Raw genomic sequence first — 17775 nt, 5'->3', positions numbered from 1 at the left:
GTTTGCTTTTTATCCTACACTGCTGCATCCATCCTCCCCTCTAACTGGCTTTTTGTACAAGCTACTGACTCTACATAGGGTGATGTTCAGCAGGAGTAGAAAAAGTTACATTTCCAAACCGAGATTCTTCTTTCACCCCCAATTCTCACACACCCATTTTCATGTTAACCTTCACTGACATTCTCTATTCTTCCCACACCAATCCTTCTGAAAAGTGTCTGCACTGTCACTATAAAAGTACAGTCATTCCATCCCCAGAAAGCAGCAAATCAGCTGAAATGCTGTTATCTGAAAGCTGGTAAATTCCACAGAATTGCTTTTCTAAGAAAAATAGATATATATATATTGTAATGAAATGAGGGTAATTGCTGCAGTTTTTCTTCAATGTGGATTTTTGTCCCCAGGCACATCCTGCCTGGATTAGATTCTTTGTCTACAAAATATTACTCTTCTAAAGCTGCAGTACACATTAAAAAACAAACACAAAAAGCCAACCCAGAAACAATTAAAAATCCAGCCCTCACTGTTTAATATCCTCAAAGAATAATGCATAATGTTCTCAGGGGGAAACATGCTTAAATATTTTATCTAGAAATGTAAAGGACTGAGCTCTTCTTACCTGACACAACGAGAACTGCATCTAGGACTTACATTTCTTTCAACTGTTTCACATTTTTATGCTTCTTGTTCCATTTCACTAAATACCAGGCAATTGGTTCTGCCTACTGTCAGTACAGAAGCTGTCTCCCTAAAATCAACATTGACAGAGACCTGCATGAGGGAACAGCAGCAGCAGCACATGAACAAAGCGTGCTTCTGAAACCTTTGCAGTGCTTTAAAAACATTGTGCCGCCCCCCCCCGCCCCCCCCCCCCCTTAGATTTCCTGCCCACTCTGCTTACACTTAGCAAAATGGACTTCAGTCCATCCTAGCAGCTCCTGGTTGTCCCAGCAGCAGCTTTGTCACAGCTCCTATCACACTCACATCTGCTTTACCTTTCCAGAGATCAAAAACAACCCTTAGCTGTGGTAAAGTCATAAACATAGGGGCCAAAGAAAAGTCCTGCAGGGTCCTCTTTGGTGTCTGTTGTGGGATGTGGGTCTAGTATCTGGGTTGTTTTGGACGCAGGATGGTGAAGGTTCTTTCACTGGAAGCTCAGAGTGCATTCCATGCAGGGCTTAACGTCCTTAGTGGCGGATGCAGGAGCTTATGGGATCACTAGCAGTCTCCACAGTCTATCCCCTTAGGCTTTAAAATCACTTTCTATTTGAACTTAAGGGCAGGAATTTTAATTCAGCTGCATTAAACATCAGTAGATCATCATTAAGTACTTCCAGTTAGCTTTATTCCTGTGTCCAAAAACAGCAAAAGCAAGCCCTACAGCACACAGCACACACTTCTTCTGTTTATTAACACACAGCAAAAAACAACCCAGAGGGACAGCCATAACCTTGATGTTTTACATGAACTCTACTAATCTCTATTTATTCTGCCTTCTGCTGTTGCTCGTAGCAGACACCAACATCAATGATAAAGGGGAAGCAGAAAATACTGCTTCACTTTTTCCCATTACTTTCCCTCCTGTGTTTTGCAGAGCTCTGCATGTAAAGAGCTACACAGATAGCTGAGTTGGGCTGGTGATGGTACAGGTATGGGAGGTCTTGGTAGTCTGTGATGAGAATCATGGAGAGAAAAACAAGGAAATCTCATTGTCAAGCCATAAAACTGGCTCTAAGAATAATTCTGGTGACCCGAAGGTCCTCTGCAAACATTTTTTAAAGACTCTATTTCCACTTGATGGCATCTAGTCACAACTGTGTGGTGACACACAGCACACCTGCCTTTCTGTAGTCATTTTGCTTTAAGCAGGGAAACCTACAAGAAAGAGTAAACGTGAAATTGAATCGTAAAAGCAGAAATAACTCTAGGTCTTGTCTCCTAGGGAATTAATTAAAACACTCTAGGCTACAACAGAATAACACTGCTTACACTAGTAGAAAGAAGATGGACTGCAGTGTTTCCCAGACTGTGCCAACTATCACCCTTATTGTATTTGCCAGACACGTCCCTAAAATCTCTTTTCTTGATCTAAAATACGAAGTTTTGCAAAATGTGTTAGATCATCTACAGGCAGTAGGTTGAATGCAAACACATCAAGCATTTTATTTTTTTTAATGACCTGAGAGAGGGAATCTGGGAAATAATCCATAGTGAAACAGTTGCATTTAGCACTTTCTGCAGGTTTTATTCATGGAGATTTTCATAAGACAATCAGTAAATTGATTTATGCTCTCACACAGGTTTAGAGCCTGGGTCACTGGAAAAATCAATACTACTTTCTAGCTTGGCAACCCCTCACCAGGCAATTTTGTTAGAAAGAAAAACAGGAGGTGAACCATATAAGTGATGAAGAGCATCTCTGGTTTTTTAATCTAGTGACAGTTTCCACATCTTTCCTCTTCTAACCAGATGCAAAATGTAAGTAATATAACACAGCTTCATTGCATTTCAAATGGCTTAAGATACTGACTCATAATCCAACAACTGCTGGCTTATCAGCAGGTGCTACAGCTCGCAGATCTGATTAAATTATTAGAAGCCAGCAATGACTGGCTCCTGCAACTCATTTCTGCACATAAAAGCAGAAGAGCCGTCCTTTTTTTCTTTCTTTTGCTTGCAGGGAAGGGAGCTGAGGAGGTTGGTTTCCTGGGGCTCCCCCAGTCCTGGCTGTGCTGGCAGGTACCACCCAACGTGCTGCATGTCTTGGTGCTTTGGCTGCCTGTCAGTTTCCTTTCTTGGGATGCAGCTTCGGGTTATATTGCTTAAATTCACCTGCTGTGCTGGTGTGTTTTCTCACAGCAGTGATGTTTTTATCCCTTTTTGTGAGCGTCTGAGGTGTTTGTGTGCACGTGTTGACTGTAAAAGGCATTGAAGTGATGAGCCTGAAATTTCTGGGCAAAGATTGGCTGCGTGGAGAGAAAACACCAATTTATAGTTCCCAGATCACGAGTGTATTTGGTCTACAGACCCTGAGGAAGAGAATACTTAAGAAAACCCAAACAAACGCAACCAAAACAAGCAGCTGCGGAAGCTACTCTGCTACAATGTTTGCTAGGGCCGGGTTTCGTCGATGTTTGGTTTTGTGAGGGCTCTGCAGTGCGCGTAACACCCGCGTGAAATCCACAGGGGAGCTGAAAGAACATTAAGTGTCTTGAAAGAACGTTACGTGTCTTGTGCGAACGCCCCGTGTCCGCGTTCGGGCGGCGGCGTGTGCGCTGCGCTCGCCTCACGCCCGGCGGGAGCCGCACCTGCCTCCGGAGAGCGCTGTCTTCGGGGGGGAAAAGAACCAACACGCCAGCCAGGTTTGGGCCGCGGAACGCAAGTTGCCAACACCCGGCACCGACCTGTGACGCGCCGCAGCCGCCGCCTCAGCAGCCCGCCCGCCTCAGCAGCCCGCCCGCCCCCGCGGCACGGCACGTCACGGCGTGCGGCGCGCGCCGGCCCCTCGTCCAATCGGCTGCCGCCGGCGGGTCGCGCGGCGCGTTCAAACCGCGGGCGGCCGTTGGGCTGCGGGAGGGGGGAGGGCGGCCATGGCCGGGCGGGCCGCCCCGGGGCCCTACCGCGCCACCGCGCTGGTGAGCGCCGGGGGGCAGCACCGGGGGCTGCGGGAGGAGGCTGCGGGACGGGGAGCACCGGGGGCTGCGGGAGGAGGCTGCGGGACGGGCAGCACCGGGGCGGCAGGCCGGTGAGGGGGGGGCCTGCTCGTCGTTGCGGCGTGTCCCCCGGTCTGTGCGGAGGAGGAGGAGGAGGAGAGCTTCAAGCCGCCTTCCCTCGGGCAGGCTGGGCTGAGGGGGCTGGTTGTGTCGGTTTATGGGGGGCTGTCCTGGGTTGCGCCAGGGTGAAGGGTAGTTAAAAGGAAGCTTACTGAAAGGGGGGGAAAAAATATCGGTAAAAGGAAGATTGGCTTCATCCCGGCTCTAACCAGGGCAAAGACGGAGATAAAAACCCCAATGACATGTCTGCGTATTCTTTAATCTCAACTTTAATGTTCCTACCTTGCTTAGTAGTAGTATTAACAGCAATAGCTATCGACAGAGTAGTAGTAGGTAGCAATAACTATCAATAATCGATAGTGCTAATGTTGTGGTTTCATTTATACGGCTATTAATTTTATACTGTTTTAATTGGTGCCGGCTCCGGTCCAGCTCAGGCTTTGATCTCGCTGTTCTCTCCCTTGCAGTGGAATGAAGTCACCAGGTACTTCCGAGCTGGGATGCCCCTGCGGCAGCACCGGCAGCTCCTCCGCCGGCACGGCAGCTGCTTCACCGCGGCCGAGGCTGCCGACTGGCTGCACCGGGTGCTGCGGGCTGACAGCAACTTCGGGCCTGAAGTCACCAGGCAGCAAACTGTCCAGCTGTTAAGAAAGTTCCTCAAGAACCACGTCATTGAAGATATCAAAGGGAGATGGGGGTCCGAAGACTTAGAAGACAATGGTGTGCTGTACAGGTACTGAAATGGAGAACAGGCAACAGGGCTCTTCAGGCTGAGAACTGTATTTAAATTGCAGTGCAGCCCCCAGGTCCTGGATGCACTGCCATGCTTCTGTCTAGCCAGGTTTTTCACTGGTTTGTGGGCACCACTCAAGGGCCTGGGGGGGGAGCCAAGGAGAATTAACTGTAGTAGCTCCATGCTGTGCTACCAGTCCTGTGTTTACTGCTCTTGTCTAAGTGGGAAGCAGTCCTTCCTAAGTTCTTAAATTAAAGATAATAATGGCCCTTGCTTCTCAAATTCTCCCAGTGCTGTGTAAGTATCTGAGTATCTTCAACTTGACTTGGAATCAAGGAAAGCAGCCCAAAGCTGATTTAGAGAAAGATAGTGTTAAACAGTGTTCTAAAGAGAAAATTTCAGCTTTTTCTTACTTTCCCAAATCTTTTCAGAATCTTATCGAGTTGCGCTGGTTGGGTGTGGTTTTGGTTAAGAGACTTATTTTAATCTATTCTAAATGTACTTAAAATCTCTCCTAATTATTACAGATTTCCTTCAACGTCTCCAGTTAAACCTCTACCAAGCTCATGTCCACCAAAAGAGAACTTGGAAAACTTCTCTAGAGACAAAGAGAGACCTTTTAAGCTGCCACATTTATCCAAGAGAACTTTCAAAAAAAATGAGTTGCTGCAGTCTCTGGTAATAACTTACATTTCTTATGTAGTTGTAGTTTCCATATTCTTAAAAAAAAAAAAAAACCCACCACAACACACCTAGAAGCAATCATCTTTTAGTGACATGGATCTGTTGTCATCTTCCCTTCTGGCTGAAAAAATGAATTGGTTCTTTTAGATAGTGGAACAGAACATTTAAATAGGTATAACAGAAAGATGAAGCTGTATTTTATACTTAAGTGTCTTGGTGACATCTCCTGTTTCTCACACATACAGAAAGCGACTTTATTACATAGTCCCTAAACATTCAAACAAACTTGTAAGATGACATGTTTAAATGCTGCCAGCAAATGAAAGCTTATGCATTTGGCAGAAGAAATTGATGCTTTCACATGAAGAGTCTGTTTCCTACACTTTGTGGGGGCAGTAGGTCTGTTGGGAAGGGAAATGGGGGTGGGTGAAGTGTTATTAATGCATCCATGTTACCTGAGCAGAAAGAAAGGTCATTTGACCCTCCCATCCACTGCAGTATAGGGCTAATTTTGTGTAAATATAACCTGGGATTACAGAAACCTTTAATTGTGTATATAAATGTGTGTGAGCAACTGAGCATCTGGTGTCATCAGTAAGGGAGAATGTTTCCTTTTGCCTTGTTTTGTCCCTTTTAGTGCAGGATTATCCCTCTTAGAGTATTTGAAAGCATTGGGAGGGCTAGAGGGAGGAGTTGTAGAAATTACCTAGACAACATGTCTTGTTGAAATTTAGTACCTTTTTTCACTGAGAAGTAAAAGGCACAAATTATGTAACTGTTTTGTTTACCTTTTTTAAAAGATTGACTGTGAGTGTTAGGCCCTTTATTCTTTTGACTCGTGTGTGTGTGTGTGTGTGTGTGCATACTTCCTGATTTTAGAGTGTGATCCTTAACAAGAATACTCTTGCCTACTAACACATCTGAATTTGATGTGTTTCTGTCTTTTAAATTCCTGCCTTCTAAGCTAATTCGGTCTTTCTTCATTGTGTCCTTTTTTGCCTTTGAGTTGGGTGTGCTTAAATTTCTGTTAAGGTTATTCCCTGGATCATGTTTTGGAACTTATTGTTCTTTAGAATGTCCTGTACTCTTGAGAACAATTGTTACTTAATTTTGCATTATCTTAAGAGGCTCTTTATCTTATGGTACAAACCACTCATTTTCAGGAAAATTTAGAGAAACCAAACTCAGATATAATAAAGGAAAATAAGGAAGACAAACCACATAGGAAGGAAATAAGCCAGGAATACGTGCAAGAAACTTGGAGAAATATCATTCTAATACAGTAAGTAATACATGGTAAAAAATACCTTATGAACATGCTTTGAGGGTGTGATGACCTGACCAAGCTTTTGACTTGCAGGTTTTCTTGAAATTTAAAAAAATGTTTTAAGTGGAGTATTTTTTTTATTAACTTGTTTACATATGCTTTCTAACATCTCTGAACATTGGATTATTGCATTTCAGAAATGCCTTGACATGTATTGCTGCTGGTGTTGAACCATATTTTAAGTACTAGAGATGCTCTTTTCTGCTGGTTTTTGGTCTTTGTCCCAGGAGAAAGTGTGTCCTCCAACTGTCCTTCTGGAAGTGAGAATTTATTAAACAGCAAAGGAGTTTGCCAAGTAACTAATACTGGAATAGATTTGGAAAGACCTTGTGTTCTCTCATTACTAGCAAACATTTAGACAACATCTGCTCTTTTCCTCTTCACAGTTTGCAGACCATTTTAGGCCTCCCATCTTTGGAAGAAGTTTTGCAGCCAACACAGATAGTTCCTGAGTATGTCATATACAACATGACTAACGTCAGCAAACATGGGGTGGTTATTTTGCAGAACAAATCAGGTAAAACTATGGGGTTTTTTCTGGTTTTGCTTCAAGATTCTGTATGGTGAGATTGCAACAAACAAATAACAAAGTAATACTGTAGCAATATTTTAAATTAGTTTCAAATTTTATCTTTTAGATTTATCTATTACATGTGTGTCATTATTTGTATTAGTTATTGAGTCTCTGGGGCTATGTATAAATAATGTGCCTGTTTGTTTATTTCAGAAGACCTCCCTCACTGGGTGTTGTCAGCCATGAAATGCCTGGCCTACTGTAAGTCACTGAATTGCTTCCAAGTTCCAGGAAACTCTTTAAGTTGAAAGTAAAATACACTTGCCTGTTAAAATCAGTTGTGAAGTTTTGGAAATTCACACAATCCAAACAGAAATGTAACCTAAGAGTTACCCCATGTTAAAAATGTTACATCTCAGGTAATCAAAAGCACAGCTCCTCAGTGGCTGTGGAGAATATTTTATTCTGGTTTTTCTTGCCAGTGGGTACAGTGCTGAACTAAACAAAACACTTAATATATTGTTGACGTGATTCTTTACTTGTGAAAGTCGTTCCTACAAGAGCAAACTTATGTTGATTTTTTTTCAACATAAAGTGAAAGTGAGAAGTGAGAGATTAAATACTTCTGTGAATATTTTTTTCTTAACCTCTTTTTTAGGGCCTCGAAATAATGACATGAGCCAACCAACTTACAGTGGGTTTGAACGGGATGTGTTCAGAACAGTTGCTGATTACTTTCTCAGTCTCCCTGAACCATTGCTTACTTTTGAGTACTATGAACTTTTTGTTAATATTTTAGGTATGTATGAATTTAGGAATGATCAGTGCAAGCTATAAGCTTACATCAACTGGAGCAAAAATGTGCTTGAAAGCAGAGCTTGATCCCCTAATCTGTATGGCAGCTTGGATCTCAGGAAGATCATCAGTGCTACTTTCTTTATCACAGTAATGAAACGCAGTTCTGTCTCAAAATACCCTACATTAAGTGCTGTCTGAGCTAACATTCTGAGTATGCAATAACCATCATTTTAAAATATGTGCTCCTGTCTCTTCCTAACTATTGTAGTGTGTTAGCTTTCTTTATTTTTGCATGTTGGTAAGCAGTTATCTTCATAGGTTGTTTTTGGACTGAACTAAATTTTTCCTAGGTTTTACTAACAGAGTCAGCTATAACTTAGTGTCTTCTATGTGTTGTCTTTTCTGTTCAGTTAGCAACATTCTTTCTGAACTTGTCCATTTTTGTACCACTTGCATCTTAACTTATATTTCATTTTCTGATAGTTATGTGTGGTTACATCACAATTCCAGATATATGCAGTGGAAAACATTCTGCCCAAGATGAGAAACGTGACCCACAACCTTCAAAAATTCTTCACTTGAACTCTTTCAAGTCAACTGAGTGTCTTCTCCTAAGTCTGCTTCGTAAAGAGCCTGACAAAAAAAAGAGAGAATTGGAAGCCTCCAGGAAGCTGTCTTCAGAAGAGCTAGCTATTAAAAAGCAATGTGCAAAGAAACTGCAGCAATATAAACTGGCACGTAAACAAGGTGGTGCTGATAATCTGGTAGGAGGAAGTTGTCAAAATCTTTCCAGTTTTCAGGATAAACAAGATCCACCCCAACCATTTAGGACAAGATGTTACTCTTTGGAAAGAGTTGGAGATTCTACTTCAAATGTCTGTAATGAGGGAGAATCTGCTGCCCTCAGGCAAAGTGATGTGGACACCATCCCAGGCACAAGAAATGGAAAACTATCACTAGTGCACGAGTATGAAGCTAATTCTGTATTGGAGCTTGGTTTTGATAGCACAAGTCAACACCAAACATGTGGTATCAAGAGGGTTTCTGCCTCGGCTCTTCAGGATAAAGAGCTGGTTAATGAAAAGCACAGACTGAAGCAAGTAAACAGGTCTCTGAGTTTACTTGGCAAGAGGAACTCCAAAAGTTGCAGTAGCATTAACATCCCAGTTGCTGAAATCACAGTGAAGCCAAGGTCTCAACTTTGTGGGCAAGGAAAACCACATACCTCTGGTGTGGCTACTTCCATGGACATCAGGACTGAGGTTTCCAATGTCACCATAAATCAGAGGCTCTGCAAAAGTACCACAGAACTCTCAGAATCCTCTCTCACTCACTCTTGTCTGTTGACTGGCACGCAAAGTAAGATGGCTTTCCAGGGCATGTTGTACTGGCTTGTTTTGTCTAACTAATCTCTGCTTCCTTCATCCTTGGCACTGCTGCTTGGTTTTTTTGATATGCATAACACAATCTGTGGGTTTTAAAAAAATTCTGGTTGCTACATTGCACTGTCTAAAGGCAGCATTTTCATACCTCTGCTAACAAGTAGTGTGTAGTATCCTGGGAGTCTTAAACCTAAAGTGTCAGCAATTCAGTAACTCACTTTTCAGGTAAGTGAGAAGTGATTCTGACCTAGATGCTGTCTAGGAGTGTGGCAGGGAGCCTGGGCAGACCTGCCTGTTGGAGGAGATGTCTTTTATTGCTCTTTGAGACACATTTTCTGGGAATAATTTCTGTGTCACTTCTTAATTGTATTATGGTCTTCCCTGTACCAGCAGTTTATCATAATGAAGCAAGTTGAAGCTGACCCCACAGCAAAAGGCCACATGATGTTATCTGCCCTGTTACACCTCATCTGAGACAGATTGTGTTGAAAATAAATGGAATTACTTGTACTGAGATTAAAAAAAAACCCTGAAAGCTGCTTCAAATCTTCATGACAGCCATCTTTGCAATTACCTTGTAGATCTCCTTCAGCCTCACTTAGAAAGGATTGCTGTGGAAGCCCTGCAGATCTGTTGCCTGCTGCTGCCACCGCCCAATCGCAGGAAGATCCAGCTCCTGATGCGCATGATCTCCCGGATCAGTGAAAACGTGGACATGCCCCGACTGCACCAGGAGATGGGAACACGCTCTTTGGTAAGAGGATCCCAAGGGCAGCACAGGGATGGTTTTGAGGACAGGACTGGAGTGATGCTCAGCACACAAGCAGCACTGGGTACTTGTCTCTTTGCAGTTGAATAGTGATTAATGGGCAGATTTCTCATCTCCATAATATTTACAAAAAATCCGGCCTGAAGCAAGGACTTTGCTGCTTCATTCTAATGTATTTCAAGTGTTGCTGTTGCTTTGCTTTGGGAGAAGGGAAATAATTCCTCAAGTTATTGTTTAGTCTGGTTTCTTGCCCAACTGTCATTTCACTTAAAAAGTGTTGGCAAAGTGTCTGTTGAAAACCTTTGTTGGGCTAAATATTTGTGTATGTGAAGTTATGACAAAAACAGTTTGAAAGAAGTAAATTTTCTGCCTAGTGAGTTCAAAGACTAGTTTCAAGTTCTAAATTTAAGCTTTCATTAGAATGACTACAGATTTTTGTCAAGCAAGATGAGGTGAAACAACCAAGTACCTGCACATGCTCATTCAAAGTAAGCCTACCAATGCTGGGAATGAGAGAACTGTAAAAATGTTTTTAAAGCTATTTAAAACTGGATCTTGGTGTGCATTAGAGCTTGGGTTGGTACTGCAGGATTTTGTATCATCTCACTTGTCTCAAGATGGCCAAGTGAAAGATGTACACCTTCCTACAGGGGAAAACTTTTTATTATGTCTGAAATAAGTATTTCTTGAAAGTACTGTTCAGTCCCAAAAAGGACAAGTCTAGCCTTATCAGAAGTTACTTTCTTTCCAATGAGGATAAAGTTATAATCAGTTTTTCTCCTCTTGACCAGTGGTGCAGGCAGGAGAGATTGCAATGAAAACTGGTATTGGAGAGCTCACTGTGTAGCTGGGAAAGAAGGCAAATCTCTCAACTGCACGTTCTAATGATCTGCTAAACACTTCCAGATGATCCAGACCTTCTCTCGCTGTGTGCTGTGCTGTGCAGAAGAAGTAGATCTTGATGAGCTGCTTTCTACACGACTGGTTTCATTTCTCATGGACCATCAACAAGAAATATTTAAAGTCCCAACCTACCTGCAGGTTGCAGTGCAAGATCACATAGAGTACATGAAGGTGGCTGAGGTTGGTGGCATCAGAAGTTTCAGTTCCTTTGCTAGCTGCAGAGTATTTATTACTTCTGAAGGTGGCAAATAAACCCACGACATCTTTAATTCAAATTTGTATTAAACTTCTAGTGGAATTGTAGATATTAGCTACCTTATAATGTACTGCAACTTGTGATGTCCCTGTGAGTTAGTGTGCTTGGGTGTTTATTGGGTAACTTCTTGCTGAAATAGTGCATAACCATCTGAGTACATGCAGACCCCTTCAACTTCTTTGTTTCAGTGCAAATATCCAAAGGAAGACATGTGTGCCATATTGCCAACCTATTCCTACTGCAAACAAATAACTCCTCAGGAGTTTGAAGAGCAAAAGGTTTCTACCTCTCAAGCTGCTGTGGCAGAGCTTTTGGAGAACATTATCAAAGATAAAAACTTGTCTGTGAAAGACAAGAAGAAGAAGTTGAAACAGGTGAGGATCTTGGTAAATATTTAATCTCCTGAAACTGCTCTGCATTACCTAATGTGAAACAGAATTCCAGCAGGGTTTCCTGTGCTGCACTGGCTGCACAATTTACCCTCAAAATGCTGTGGATGCACTTAAAGTCAATTGTGGGGATAAAAGTAGTAATTTTCTGGCTTCAAGGGTTCAAGCTCTACCTGTTCACAACTCTGGAATGTTCTTTGCTGTGGATTTAGCTTTCTGTTTTGTAACATGTATATTGCTCAAGGTGATCTGGCACCTCTATGGCCTACTAACGTATTGCCTAATTCTAAAGCTAAAATACAGCAATTCTGGCAGGATTTAATACTGGAGAGTGTTGTTTTTCTTTTCCAGAAAACCTCTGGCAAGTATTTCTGACCAATTGAATGGTGTTGTACTTGTCCTGGAATCTCCTAAGCAAGTCTTGTGACTCAAATTTGAAAAAGCAGCTTTTCAGAGCAAGCACATTTCTTTTTCTTTGGTGCTCCTCCCCCAGCCTCTGCAACACTGACTTTCATATGTGTTGTGAAAACCTTCTGGTCCTGTAAAAGGGAAGGCTGCACTTTTGTTCAAGTTCATTGAAAATTCCTGCATGTAAAGAATAGTTAATTGCAGTCAAAACTTGAAGTAAGCAGTAAGAAGTGGTACACAGCAGCACTTCAAGCAGGTGAAGTGGGGAGGAAGGGAGTGAACTAAAATCCTCTCATAGTAAAACTTGAAGTACATAAATTTTTTATTTCCCACCAAAGTCCAGGAGCAGCTGGTGCTGCAAGGGCCACATGTTACCAACATCTAAAATTCCCAGAGCTGTATCTTTAGTCTTGCCAGTTGTGCTAGGATAGCCAGTGCTATGATACATCACAGATTTTTGGAGCAATTTTTCAGTTTGGATACTTCAGATTGGAGAAAGCCCCTAGCACTAATTCCAGGGTTAGGGCCAACCTGTGTCAGCACCAGAGATTACACATGGAGGTGTCTTCTCTAGGTTGCATCAGTCCCCAAGATGTGTTTGCCAGTCTTCATTCCTTCCTGAGGCCTTCTGTGGCAAACAGGCCAAGTGTCAAAACCCTCGCTGTGAACCAGATATTTCTGCTTAGTTGTATGTCTGCAGGAACTGAAAAATTACTCCCTTGATTAGGTAATAAGCTTTCGTGAGAGAGAATACCAGGAGAGGAGAAGCTTTTCTGATTTGATGAGGTACCTGACAATGTCTGCTTGACCTGGTGTTTATCAGCTGGGAACTCCAAGCAGAAAGAGCTGCAGCTTCAGGCAGTGTCACAGCAGCTGCTGCACCTGCTGCCACCCAGCCCTGCAGGGGGTTTGTGCTCCAGTCCTGTAGAGCCAGAGATTTTGGTGGCGTCTGATATTTTGTTTTATCTTTAGCTTTTGTGTGTTCTAGTTTCAGAAGGAGTACCCCCTGATCTACCAGAACAGATTTCCAACCACAGAAAATGAAGCAATGCTATTGGAGAACAAACCTACCATCAAACAACCCATGCTGAGCTTAAGAAAGCCAAGACTTCGCAGCCTGAGATACTGATCTCGCCACCCTTCAGCTGCTTATTTATTTGATGGATGGATGAATGATTTGCCAAAGGGGCCTTTGCTACAGAAATTTGTTGGTGGCTGCATGTGTAGAAGGAAGAAATGTTTACATGGACACTATGTTGAAAGGTGCCAAAATAACTTTTGTTTGGTGCAGGTAACTTTTGAGTAACTGCTAAGAGAGAAATAATATTTACCTGTTTACAAAGTATTACAATATATTGTGCTCAGTAAAGCTAATGTAAAAATAAGCCTGAAATTACTAGTAACCAAAAATTTATATATGGTTTTTATATGGGAAACTAATGGTATGCACATTGTTGTAACTTGTTTTGAAATGCCTGATCAGCAATTTGTGCTGTTTATTATAGTTTGTGTAGGTTTTTAAGTGTTTGTATGTTGCAACTAAGTGCCTTCTTTCTGTTTTCAGAACAAAACATTCTTTGAGTTTGTAACTGATTTAAAAGTTGGTTCTGTTGTTTCCAAGGGAGCCAGAAATTTACCATAAATAGATTATCTGACTCCATAAAATGTCTGTTCATCTCATCTGTAAAATTCACTTAAGTTTTTGTGTATTTATTTATATTAAAAGTCTGTTTCTGCTTGTGATGTGGAAACAGGACCAATGTGGACTGGAATAATTTCAAGTTGTTCAGTAAGGTCTTGTAGAACATGTCCTGTGAGTAGGAGCACTAAGTGGATCTGCGTCTTGCTCTGAGCATGACTCTTCTCACCTCATCACCTCAGCCTGAGGAGAGCAGAAGGTGACTGGGGGTTAGGGGAAGCTGGTGAGGGGGTTGTTACATCTGTGGGCAATTAGAAGGTGATCAGTTGGTGAGCAATGCAGCTGAACTAACTAAATTAAGGCAGCTGAAGGTCTTTGGAGGAAATGAAGCCACCATGTTAAAATACCATTTCTCTTGTTAATATCCAATATTTTTCTTGTATTTCAATATTGTGCTAAAGCTATTCCTTATGAGTAAGGGCAAGGGGGAAGGGTTTAAACCTGGAAGGGGGGGAGATTTAGGTGAGACATTAGGAAGAAAGTCTTTGCTGTGAGGGTGGTGAGACACTAGAACAGGTTTCCCAGAGATGCTGTGGCTGCCCCATCCCTGGCAGTGTTGAAGGGCAGGTTGGATGGGGCTTGGAGCAGCCTGGGCTGGTGGGAGGTGTCCCTGCCCATGTAGGGGGTGGGACTGGATGATCTTCTAGGTCTTTTCCACCCCAAACCATCCCATGATTTTGTATCTCCTTTGTGTTAGTTGCATTGAGCTTTATTAGCTGTATCTGCAACTCAGGGTCACAAATGTCACCTGTTTGCATGTTGCTGTGCTTGAGCTGCTCTGGTTTTTCAGGTGACTTGGTTGTCAGGCCACTGAAGCCATCCTGCATTTGGAACAGTATTGAAATTGGGTTTAGTTGTGAGGGATTTTTCAGTGTTATGTTTCAGTTGTAATGTTGCCTCTGGGGAAGTCAAAACTATCTGCTGAGTGCCTGTGCTTGCAGAGAATGGAGAGGTTGCACTTCGAGCCTTGGACTGCAGGAGAAGGTACATTTGAAGTCCAACTTTGTTTCCACTTTAAGGGGTATTTTTTGTTAAGCAGTTTTGTGCTTGATGGAATCAGCAGGTTTAGAGAGATATTTTTCCCTTGGATGAGCTCTCTGGGTGGCAGGTACCTGGTTTGGTTCTCTTACAGAGTTCTGAGCTCTGTCCATCCATAAGTGCAGCCATATCTGTTGTGCATTGCCAGGTTTTGCCCATTCCTAGGACAAGAAACTGAATTGTCATTGTAGCTGCACAGGCTACAGTATTGTCATAAAACCAGACATCAACATTAAAGTCAAAGCAAATCTCAACTACTCTTTTGTTTACCTGGTTTGGAAGGTTTTTTGGCATCTCCTGGGGTGGTTTCCCAACAGCTGTGTACAAGTTTCCAGGCTGTGTCAGACCCTTTGGTGTCAGGGGATGAGGATCTCAGCTGAGAGTGGTCACTCTGATCTTTGACATCTCAGAACACAGCTGCTGTGACCCTGAGACTGCACTTCAGCTCTCTCAGCTTGTTCTCCCCTCCCTGGCACAGCACCTGTTTTGTGACGTATCATTTTGCTCTTTTCCTTCTGAGGAGGGAGGCTTTGTAAAGGAGAAGCCAAGATTAGCCCAGTTTGAGCCACTATCAGTAATGCTTTAATGTCCTGTATAACTTGAGGATTTCTCATGGGAGGTGAGAGACCCTGATTCTCTGTAACACCTGTAGTCACCTGCCTTGAAAAATCCACTACCTTCCCAAACTAGCTTCTCATTTTTCTCAACCTGTTAAGTGTTGCGTAAATGCTTTATTTATATGTTCCAGTTAAGCAACTTATTAGGCCAGAAGCTCACATTTCTTAGGATTTAGCTATCAAAGGGCTGCCCTCATTATTCAGAGGGCATGATCCATTCAGAGGGCCCTTGATCCATGTTATTTAATGTTCCCTTCCAGGCTTTTGACAGAACTTAACAAAAATGTGAACAAATAAACAAAGTGACTAGCTGTGGGGCAATTAAAACACTGCAAAGGGACGACACAGATTCAATCTAAACCTTTCTTTGAGCTATCATTTTGTCTTCAGTGAATTTTTTTTATTACTGGAAGCTTTTGCTAAGTTTTTCATTTTGTAAGCACTTCAGTTCTGGGGGGGGGGATGGTTTTTCAATTCCCTGGTCCCTGAAGCATTGGTTGGTTCTGAAAACTGGCACTGCAAGTGCACGCACACAGGGGGACAGTTTGACTTTTATTACACAAAAATCCAACTCATATAAACTGTTTAGACTTTTTTTTAAAACCCACTTAAAATGGACTATATTTATTTAAAAGCATATTCAGCAGAGATGTCATTTCCAGTGCTGATGAGCTCTCCTGGGTGCTGCCCTGGGCAAAATGAGCTGTTCACTCAGTTTATGGCCCCTTCAGGTGCAGTCCCAGCTGAATACTTGGGTGTTGCACTTGCAGGTTTGCAGACACAGACCCAAAACTCTCTTATATTTTGCTGATGTGTTTTAGAGATATTATTTGGGGGTCACTCTGCAATGCCACCTGATCTGCTGGAATTGAAGGGAAAGAAAAGCCTTGCCTTCATTACCTGCACAGAAAGGCAGGGTGAGAAGCTGCTGCTTGTGCTTAGCAGCACCTTTTTCTGTAATTAGTGCCTTTTTAGTTGTATTATTTGCAAGGGAGAAGAGATTCATGATGTGTTCATAGCTTCTGCTGCTCTTAGTGTCAAAACAGATGTTGCCTGGTCTAGCACTGGCTGGTGTGTAGTGGCACCTGGTGATTCCAAGAAAGCAGCTGGGAGAAACCAAGCAGGAGGCTATGTGGGTAAAATGTTCATGGCTGAGCTCAGCCTTGAGTCATGATGCAACTGCCTGCTCCCAATTGAACTGCAGGCAGCTGGAAGTGGCAAAATCAATATTTTAAGGGGAGGGGTTGAAAACTGAAAATCATAATATTGTAATTTTGGTGAGAAGGGACCTTCAAAAGCCATTTAGTCCCAACCCTGTTTATAAATGGATCTAATTAAACCAATTTACTCAGAGCAGCATTAAGTCCTGAACACCTCCAAGCTCTGCAGCACAAGGCAGAACATCCAAGAGCGCTTGGAATTTTCCCATCCCAGCACAAGGCAGCAAGAGCAAAGCTCTCTGTGGGGAGCTTACCTGGCTTGTCCCTGCTGGCCCCTGTTTTGATCCCTCTGTATGAGAGGAGTGCCCAAAGGGATGGGGCATTATGAAATGTTTTCATCCTGTACAACAGGCTCCCTGTGAGGAGGAGCAGTGACCTTCCTAAACTTGTTAATCTCTGAAATTACTCCTTCCAGTGTGGCTGTTCTCAAACATCTGCTCTTCCTACAGGTGGGGTTTGAAGATCTTTGACCTTCTCTGACAGCAACTGCTCTGCTGTGCATGCTGCAGGTGATGCTCCAGTTTGATGTCAGTGTGTAAGGTGTTAACACCCCATGTACAAATAGTACTTTGTGTGCTTTAGAGTTAAGAAACTGCAGCTGGAGGGGCTGGTGTGTGCCACTGTACAGACACAGGAGGGAGGGGAGGGCAAAGGATGGCTGCAGGCAGGCACTGATGGACAGCAACAGTGTGAGCAGCAATCAGGGCTCGACTTGCTCCTGGTGTCCTCTTGGCTGGTGGGGAGGGGTTTAGTCTTGCTGGACTTGTACCCACCTGCTGGAGCTTGCAAAGACAGGCCCAGGACAGAGGAAAAACCTGGTGGCTGTTGTGTGTGGGAGTTGGGAATGATGGTATCTACCAACACCTTCATATCTCTCAGTGTCTCTAATGTCCCATCCTTTCCAGGTGAAGAACTGATCTATGTGCAGAGATGTTTCCCAGGAAGGAGCAGTTTGTTCCTGGCTGCTTTTGCAGGAAGGAGCAGTAAGTTCCTTGCAGGGTCCCCTGCAGCACTGAGCCCTGGTTGAAGGCCCAGGGGCTGTGCCAAGCGCCTGGCGCTCCCTTTCACTCCTCACTGTTGGGTGGTTTTTTTCCCCTCATAATCACTTCTGCTTGGGAAGAATTTAGGTCTTGGAAAAGCATTCAAAGCCTTTTTTTGTATGAAGGGCAAGACAAAACCTCCCAAAGCTCAGGGAGGATTTTGGTGGTGAAAGCCTGCTCTGTTCCTGGGGTGGGCTCATTGGTGAGGGCAGTGTCGGGTGCAGG

At 43.1% G+C, this 17775-nt stretch overlaps 1 protein-coding gene across 2 annotated transcripts; it reads left to right on the top strand.

Moving 5' to 3' along the window:
* Positions 1-3590: 3590 nt before the first annotated feature.
* DEPDC1 (DEP domain containing 1) lies at positions 3591-13206 on the top strand. Of its 2 annotated transcripts, XM_051625502.1 has the most exons (12): positions 3591-3635; positions 4241-4506; positions 5034-5184; positions 6354-6472; positions 6904-7034; positions 7245-7292; positions 7690-7830; positions 8313-9188; positions 9793-9965; positions 10887-11063; positions 11328-11513; positions 12925-13206. In XM_051625502.1, exons 1-12 carry the CDS (start codon positions 3591-3593, stop codon positions 13063-13065), a joined length of 2454 nt encoding a protein of 817 aa, XP_051481462.1. In that variant the 3' UTR covers positions 13066-13206. The 2 variants fall into 2 exon arrangements, with proteins under 2 accessions (XP_051481462.1, XP_051481463.1); XM_051625503.1 differs by lacking the exon at positions 8313-9188.
* Positions 13207-17775: the final 4569 nt, after the last annotated feature.

This window comes from Apus apus, chromosome 7, assembly GCF_020740795.1.
Source record: "Apus apus isolate bApuApu2 chromosome 7, bApuApu2.pri.cur, whole genome shotgun sequence".
NCBI lineage: Eukaryota > Metazoa > Chordata > Aves > Apodiformes > Apodidae > Apus > Apus apus.
This window is presented reverse-complemented; position numbering and strand designations above follow the sequence as displayed.